General features: G+C 43.7%; 1 protein-coding gene across 1 annotated transcript in view; it reads left to right on the top strand.

Annotated features, from left to right (window-relative positions):
- MRRF (mitochondrial ribosome recycling factor) overlaps nt 1–8,249 on the top strand; it is a 54,588-nt gene that overhangs the window by 15,398 nt on the left and 30,941 nt on the right. The window contains exons 4-5 of the mRNA XM_010852028.1: nt 894–1,012; nt 7,408–7,499. Coding sequence (XP_010850330.1) covers nt 894–1,012; nt 7,408–7,499 — 211 coding nt within the window. The remainder of the gene's footprint in view (nt 1–893; nt 1,013–7,407; nt 7,500–8,249) is intronic.

Below are 8,249 nucleotides of genomic sequence, written 5' to 3'. Positions count from 1 at the left end.
TGGGAAATAGATGGGAAACAGTGAAACAGTGTCAGACTTTATCTTTTTGGGCTCCAAAATCACTGCAGATGGTGACTGCAGCCATGAAATTAAAAGACGGTTACGCCGTGGAAGAAAAGTTATGACCAACCTAGATAGCGTATTGAAAAGCAGAGACATTACTTTGCCAACAAAGGTCCGTCTATCAAGGCTATGGTTTTTCCTGTGGTCATGTATGGATGTGAGAGTTGGACTGTGAAGAAGGCTGAGCACAGAAGAATTGATGCTTTTGAACTGTGGTGTTGGAGAAGACTCTTGAGAGTCCCTTGGACTGCAAAGAGATCCAACCAGTCCATCCTGAAGGAGATCAGCCCTGGGATTTCTTTGGAAGGAATGATGCTAAAGCTGAAACTCCAGTACTTTAGCCACCTCATGCGAAGAGTTGACTCATTGGAAAAGACTCTGATGCTGGGAGGGATTGGGGGCAGAAGGAGAAGGGGACGACAGAGGAGGAGATGGCTGCATGGCATCACTGACTCAATGGACGTGAGTCTGAGTGAACTCCGGGAGTTGGTGATGGACAGGGAGGCCTGGTGTGCTGCGATTCATGGGGTCGCAAAGAGTTGGACGTGACTGAGCGACTGATCGGATCTGATCTGATGGGACCAGATGCCATGATCTTCATTTTTTGAACGTTGAGTTTTAAGCCAGCTTTTCCACTCTCCTCTTTCACCTTCATCAAGAGGCTCTTTAGTTCCTCTTCACTTTCTGCCATAAGGGTGGTGTCATCTGCATATCTGAGGTTATTGATATTTCTCTAAACATTAGTTGAATCTGAATTGATAGAGACTTAGATGTGAGGTTACTAAAAGTCCTTCTGAATTCTAAAACGCTTTCTTTAAACTTCCTTTTAGGAGCCCTTGACAATATCACTGTGGTGACTGCTGATGGGAAGCTTCCTCTCAACCAGATCAGCCAGATCTCCATGAAGTCGCCACAGCTGATACTGGTGAATATGGCCAGCTTCCCAGAGGTAAGGTGGCCTTGCTCAAGGGCTCCCTCTCCATGGTCTCCCTTGTAATGCAGGAGACTACAGCAGGTCAGGAGGAAGTATTCCCTTCACTTTGGGGTGAAACAAGAGACAAGGTATAACAAAGGGAATTTAAGGATAAGAAAAGCTCTCTTTCTGTTTCTAAATTCCTTTTCTATTTTACTCAAACACTATAGAGCCCAGGCGAGTAATTTGGATACTGACACAGGTCCCATCTAAGACAAACAGTAGTGGCAGTGGGGTAATTGCAGGCAGGGGTAAACTGTAGAGCGTGCGCCCTGTCTGAAGGGAGCAGCCTTTGCCCAGTTGCTGCTGATCCTTCCCAGGCAGAAATGTGTACCTGGTAATCAGATACTACCAGATACTAAGATTTTTATTTACAGAAGAAGCCAATAGCTGCAGTTTCTATCTTTGCTAAATGTTGCTAACTAATTCCCTTTTTCAGTGTGTTTTAAGTCTATGACAAAATATATTGATGGGCCATGTTTGACCCATGGGCCACCAGTTTATGACTTTTGCATTATTTGGAGTAGTGCTGTGCTGTGCTGTGCTTAGTCACTCAGTTGTGTCTGACTCTTTGTGACCCCATGGACAGTAGCCCACCAGGCTCCTCTGTCCATGGGGATTCTCCAGGCAAGAATACTGGAGTGGGTTGCCATGCCCTCCTCCAGCGGATCTTCCCAACCCAGGTGAGTTCTTTACCATTTGAGCCACCAGGGTAGCCCTTTTTGGAGCAGACCTTCCAGGAATTCACATTCCTTTGGGACTCGACTGACCATTGCAGAATATTGCCCAGAGCACAGTGCTTCCAGGGCTGGAAGGTGGGTTGCATTAGATCATTGCAACCTGGAGGCTGTGATTTTAAGTCTGGTTGAGGAAGATAAATAGGCTGTTCCTTCCTGGTCCAGTAAGAAGTGACCTGGATTGGGACTCCTTGAGGACCTGGAATGTGGTCCCACCTCTCGCCAGCTGGCTATGTAGGTTGCGTCATTCTATGGGTCTCCATTTCCTCATCTGTTCACCTGAGGTGAAGGAATCTGAAGTCTCTATTCCACTGGTCTCTTTCAGTAATTCTAGCCCAAAGACAGAGACCAAAGTTGAACCTGCTGGATTTGACAAAACTGGGTTAGAGATAAGAGTAAGCCCTTGCTACGAACAAACTTTCAAATCAGGGGGCTCTTGCAGCCAATGTGCCCATATTTGGGGGGGTATTACTCTCTCCTCCCCTGTTGTGTTCTCCATACTTCAGCCAGAGTGAACTTGTAAAGATATTAATATCTATTGGATTATGCCATTCCCGGGCATTGAGTTCATCAGCGGCTTCAAGTAATCTCTAAGAAGATGATTGTGGCCTAGACGGCTTCATGTGAAACAGCCCCTGCCTGTCCCTGCAGACGCCCCGGTCTTGTGCGCTGTCACCCTTGCACACTGTTCTGCCCACGAGCCTTTCAGTTCCTCAAACCCTTAATATCCTCAGGGCCTTTGCATATGCTGTTTCCTTTGCTAGGATCACCCTTGTCTGGCCGATTACTCTCCGTATTTTGGACCACAGCTTTCATATTGCTTTCTCAGGGAAGTCTTTCCTAGTCTACGCAAAATCTCAATTATTCCTCTATATTAACCACTTTTATACAGCACAGTTCTTTTTCTTCATTGTACTTATTAACAGTTATGCCCTTATCTACATCTTAGTTTTCTATCTCCCTTTCCCTAGATCATAAGCTTGGAATGTAGGAATCGTATCCAACTTGCTCATTCTGTCCAGCACCAAACACCATGCCTGACACATGGACGCACCCAGTACATTTCCCTCAAGTGGGTGAATACTTGTCATTAGGTTGATGTAAGGGAGGCACTCATTCGTGGTGTTCCTGAGGAGCAGAGAAATGGACAGAAAGGGAACTCTTAGCTCTTTCCCCTTCTGGCCCCTCTGAACCACTGAGGCCTCTCTGCCTTGTTCATCTGATCCCACAGGCACCGCGGGCCAATTTAGGGAACAGCCTCCTAATTACACAGCTTGAAGACCTCATCAGGCAGATTGCTTTTCAGAGCCAGCCACTTCTGTTATTAAATAGCAAAAGGCATTCACAGAAGAAGCACCTGATTGGCCACCAGAGTGTCTTAGGAGGCAGGAGGAGGTACTAACAGCTTAATTTTTTCTTAGGAAATGGGAATATATCTTCATTTTCCAAGCAAGGCATCTTTGCCATTTCTCCAAGTTGAAATTCTGTGAGTTTTGAAAAAAAAAACACAACACATCTACAGTTAACCTTAGTAGAGAGGCTCCTTACAAGGACAGAGTGAGGAAGTGTGAGTTACATTGTCTTTTGAATTCCTTTATCTCATCTGGTGTATATATTAAACAAATAGCTCTAACTAAACATTTCCTTCCTCTGGTTTAGAAGCTGTCCACGGAGTGCCCAGGTTTATAGCTTCAAAATGCTGAGCTAATCCTCTCTGTGTTTATGTACTTCCTTTCTGTTTCACAAGAGGCTGGCTTTCTTTTCAAATCTGAGCATTTCTGTGTCATGCCATAGAGACATGATGCAGATTTACATGCATAATGTTTTTAAATGCATTGAGGACAGAAAACTGCATTGCATTTGTTTAGCATGTGTCCTGCTTGATAAATGATACACACAAGTTACTACCTTCCATAAACTTGCCTGCAGCTAGAGTTAATGATGGGAAAGAAGGGAGTTTGGAAAAAAAAAAACAGACCACAGCATGATTTGAACAAGGCAAATGAGAAAAAAAATTCTGCAGGCTCCTTTATTGCTCTTGTGGAAGGAAGAAAGGTGGGTTGAGTGTCTACAGGGCTGCTGGGCATTGCTTTCTCGTGTTCTGTTTCATGTGATCAGCACAGCTACTCTTTAAAGTTAGACTTAAGTCCGTTTTCTGGAGGAGGAAACTGAGGCTCAGAAAAGTAGAATTCTTCCACAGATTCATGCTGTGGCGGTAGAGCCAGGACTTGAGCTTAGGTCTGTCTGTTTGACTCTAAATCCTGTGCTTCCTTCACCATCTGTTCCTTAATTCCACAAGTATTTTTGTTGAGTCTCTGCAAATCAGCTGTTGACTTGAACCCAGATTGTCAAGGACTTGTTCACCTGTCTACAAAAATTTCATCGTCTTTTGTCCTGTAGCATACACACGCACATAGATGTGAGTATAGACGTGAATGAATTGGATTTATTAGTTTAAGAATCCCTGGAGGAGGAAAGGCAACCCACTCCAGTATTCTTGCCTGAAAAATCCCATGGACAGAGGAGCATGGCAGGCTATAATCCCTGGGGTCCCAAAGAGTCAAACACTACTGAGCGAGCATGCATGCACGCAGTGATAGCAGACGTTGCTAATTGATCACAGCACTCGGTCCTGCCTAACACCACATGGGATCTGTGATCTTTCTCCACACAGTACTCCAAGCAGCCACAACCAGTGGGTCATTGTTGCCATCGGAGGGCGTCTGTTTGCACTGGGGCGCTGGCGGGCATCTCTTCAGTGAGGGGTAAAGGCTAAGAGATGGAAATGGGATAGAAATGCATGCCTTTTTGTCGGAACCATGAGTAGGTCAGAAGTCATGTTGGGAAAATGACTATAATTCCCTGAGTTTCTGTATTCTGTATCAAACTAAAATGTACATGTTTAAAGTGTTTCAGAAGAACTACCTCTTTCAGTAGGTTTTTTTTGCAAATGAAACCACTCTTGGTTCATATTTTTTCTGCACGCGAAAGGACACAGAACAGGTATAAAATGATAACAAATAAGGCTTTTGGGAGGGGTATAAACATGAAGAGTTTTTCTAACAGGTTTGAGCCAGTGCTTTAATATACATATTAATCTACTTATTCAGCAAGCTTCTACTGAGCACTCACTGCATCCTTGGCACTGAGCCTTGGACAGGGAAGGTGTAAATATTGAGCTGTATCTCCTGCCCAGCTTGGAAGCAGCGGTGGGTGCTCCCATGCTTGCCTAGGAAGGCTGTGTGACAACACTTGGGCCAAACTGTGAAGGGAAAGTGGAGGTAGTGGTGGTGGGCTGGTCCAGCCAACTTACCAGTCTTTCCTTCAATGAAAATCTTCAAAAAAATATTAGACTTGAAATCAGGTTAGTTCTTCAAAGTGGTGATTCTCCCTTTTTAAAAAAAAATTTTTTTTAATTAATTAGTCTATTTATTTATATTTTGGCCACACTGAGAGGCATGTGGGATCTTAGTTCCCCCGACCAGGGATAGAACCTGCGCCTCCTGCATTGGAAGTGCGGAGTCCTAACTTCTGGACTGCCAGGGAAGCCCTTCCCTTTATGTTTAACTTTAGAAATCTGTGTTTCATTTTATTAAAGAAGTTGGTAGTTCTCTTGTAGAGGAAAATTTCATTTCTTTATCCAGCTCTTTTATTTACCTTGGCCATACGCTTTATACACCAGACCTAGTTCCAAATTCTTTTTGGCTGTTAAAAAAAAGAATCAAATTCCCTGTGCCACAGTTACTGAACACATTGAGCTAGTGGATCTGGGAGGTCATAGAGACTAAGTAACGTCACTGGATGGAGAGTTGAGGAGCTGAGCCTCCTCTTAACACTACCAGTAACCAGAAGCGTGATGGGCGAGGTCTTCACTCCGTTGCTCTTGGCTTTCAGGGACTGTGTCTCTGTGTAGGGGTGTGACCTTTACCAGCAGGTCCCTGCACACATAAGGAAGGGACTGGACTGTCTGAGATCCCTTCCAGCTCCATAGTCTGTGGTCAGAGGTACATTTTAAGAATTTATCATTTTAAGCAGTGGCTGCACAGTTAAATTCTGTAGCCCAAGGGCATGATTTGTCTTCTTGTGGAATGCTGGTTTGTCTTTTTGACCTAACGATAACATCTTATGTCCCTGTAGAATTTAGGTCATTTTACCATGAAATGGATGAGCTTTTTAGGCACGCCCTTGAAACAAAACCCAACCTGGAAAAATAAAATAGGTGTGCAACAAACCCCATTTATTTAAACCGGAAAGTCTAGGGAGGAACTCAAGGCTGGGAGTTGGCTCTGTTGAATCCAAGCGACGTGGATTGGCTCTGGTCAAACCTAAAATTCTTTTGAAAATCAGGGGCCTTGTTTTCATGAATGGCACATTGTCACGCCAATGAAATTCTCTCTTCCACACTCCCTTCTCTTATGCGGTAGGATTGCAAACCAGGTGTGGTTATAATGTTGCTTGAAGTTGAGATAAGGCAGTTTGGGAGAGAGCAAGGCTGAGTCAGAAGAGACCCAGATGGACCTTAGGACAGCGGTGCATCAGAGAACGATACTCCGAGATCTGTAAGAAACCATAATGGAAAAAAATGTGAGAAAGAATATGTATAACGTAATCGTGTTGCTGTACAGCAGAAATTAACATCGTAAAAGAGCTATAGTTTGATGAAATAAATTTTTTTTAAACAAAGAGGGACTTTGATGACAGTCCCGTGGTTAAGACTTTGCACTTCCGCTGCAGGGGCCATGGGTTTGATCCCTGTTCAAGAGAACTAAGATCTGACATCGCATGCCTCATGGTACAGCCACAAAAAAGAGAAAAAAATAAAGACAGCAGTGCATCAGCTAGGTGATGACATCAGCTTATCATTCTCCGGGGGTTTGTGCATTCTTACCTTTATTGAATGTGTTTATATAATAGCACCCCTTGCCTGGGTGTTACAGGCACCCAGACACAGAGGAAGATGCATGGCTCATGTTACCTCATTTAATCCTCTCTGAGGTACAGTACTGCAGGGTCTCAGATTACTACATGGAGCCTCAGAGAGGTCAAGCTTATTGCCCAGGGTCACATGGTTAGCAGAGTGGGGATTTGAACTGAGATCTTCCATGCTTCCTTTCTTGGCACACACACCAGCAGAGATTCATCGCTCATGCCAAAACACAAGTGAGGTTGGTGTGAGCATAGATGTGAGTGAGTTAAATTTATTTACTCATTCCACTCGGCACTGGTATATTTTGAGTGTAAAATGTCAACTGGAATTTTTAATGTATAAAATCTTTCAGCTGTCTTTACACCAATCTTTGCACAGACCAGCCCCCCTCCCTTGAGGATTTATTGTGGTTTTGATCTGCGTTGCCTCAAACCATTGAAATCTTTTCAAAGAAGCAGAGCTGTTTTCTTTTTATTTTTTCCTCTATGCTTTTTTTCCCTCCCGCAATACACTGGTACCAGGAGTGGACATAGTTTGCTATTCAGCTTGATCAAAGCACTCTACACCAATGTAACTTCCTGATCTTACTGGTAACAGAACTAAATGTTTCCATGTTCTGCCAAGATGGGTTGCCAGTTATCGACAGAGGGCTTGCATCTGGTAATAATTATTTACTAATTCTGTTTACCTTTTGATCTGGTTTTCAGTGTACAGCTGCAGCTATCAAGGCTATAAGAGAAAGTGGAATGAATCTGAACCCAGAAGTGGAGGGGACGCTAATTCGGGTACCCATTCCCAAGTAAGTCTGGCTGACACTCACATATTTTGATGTAATGGGGCAGCTATCTTTGGAAGGAAACCAAACTCCATGATACTGTCAGTCTGATGGTGTACTTTACCTGTGTCTCTCGTCCTGGCCGGCTCCAGCAGCTTTTGAGATCCAGTTTATTGATTCAGATGCAGCAGTAAAACTGACAAAGTTCTTGTCCTCATGTATTTTATAGTCCTATTGGGAAGATAAGACTCATAAATAAAGTCATTCCAGATAACGAAATGCTGTGAGAAAAGAAAGGACAGTGTGTTCCAATAGAGGGTGACTTGCTGAGAGTGATGGTGGCAGGGACAGCTTCACAAGGAGGTCACATTTCTGCCGACAGTTGAATGATGAGGACAAGGCAGCCTAGGGGAAGAGCTTTCTAGGCAGAGGGAACAGACAGCCCAAAGGCCCTGAATCTGAAAAGACCTCAACACTTGTAATCTCTAACACAAATTTCTGGAAGAGTCATTTTCCCATTAGTCCTCACTTGTTGAAGAATTTTAGGTATAAGAAAGAGCAGAATATTGTTAATTACGTAAATATATAGAACTTAAGAGTTTCAAAGGCATAAAGTGTGTGTTTATTTTTAAATTAAGAAAGAAAAGAAATAATAAGACCTTGGCATATTTGATGAAGAGAAAGCCATTGTGTCTCAGTGGTGGTGTGGGGTTGGATCGGTGAGAGGCCCATGCTCTCGGCATTAAATATGCCAAGGTCTTATTATTTCTTTTC

Source organism: Bison bison, unplaced genomic scaffold (genome assembly GCF_000754665.1).
Source record: "Bison bison bison isolate TAMUID 2011002044 unplaced genomic scaffold, Bison_UMD1.0 scf7180017864307, whole genome shotgun sequence".
Classification (NCBI taxonomy): Eukaryota; Metazoa; Chordata; class Mammalia; order Artiodactyla; family Bovidae; genus Bison; species Bison bison.
The sequence above is the reverse complement of the archived record's forward strand: the minus strand, read 5'-3'. Positions and strand labels throughout refer to the sequence as shown.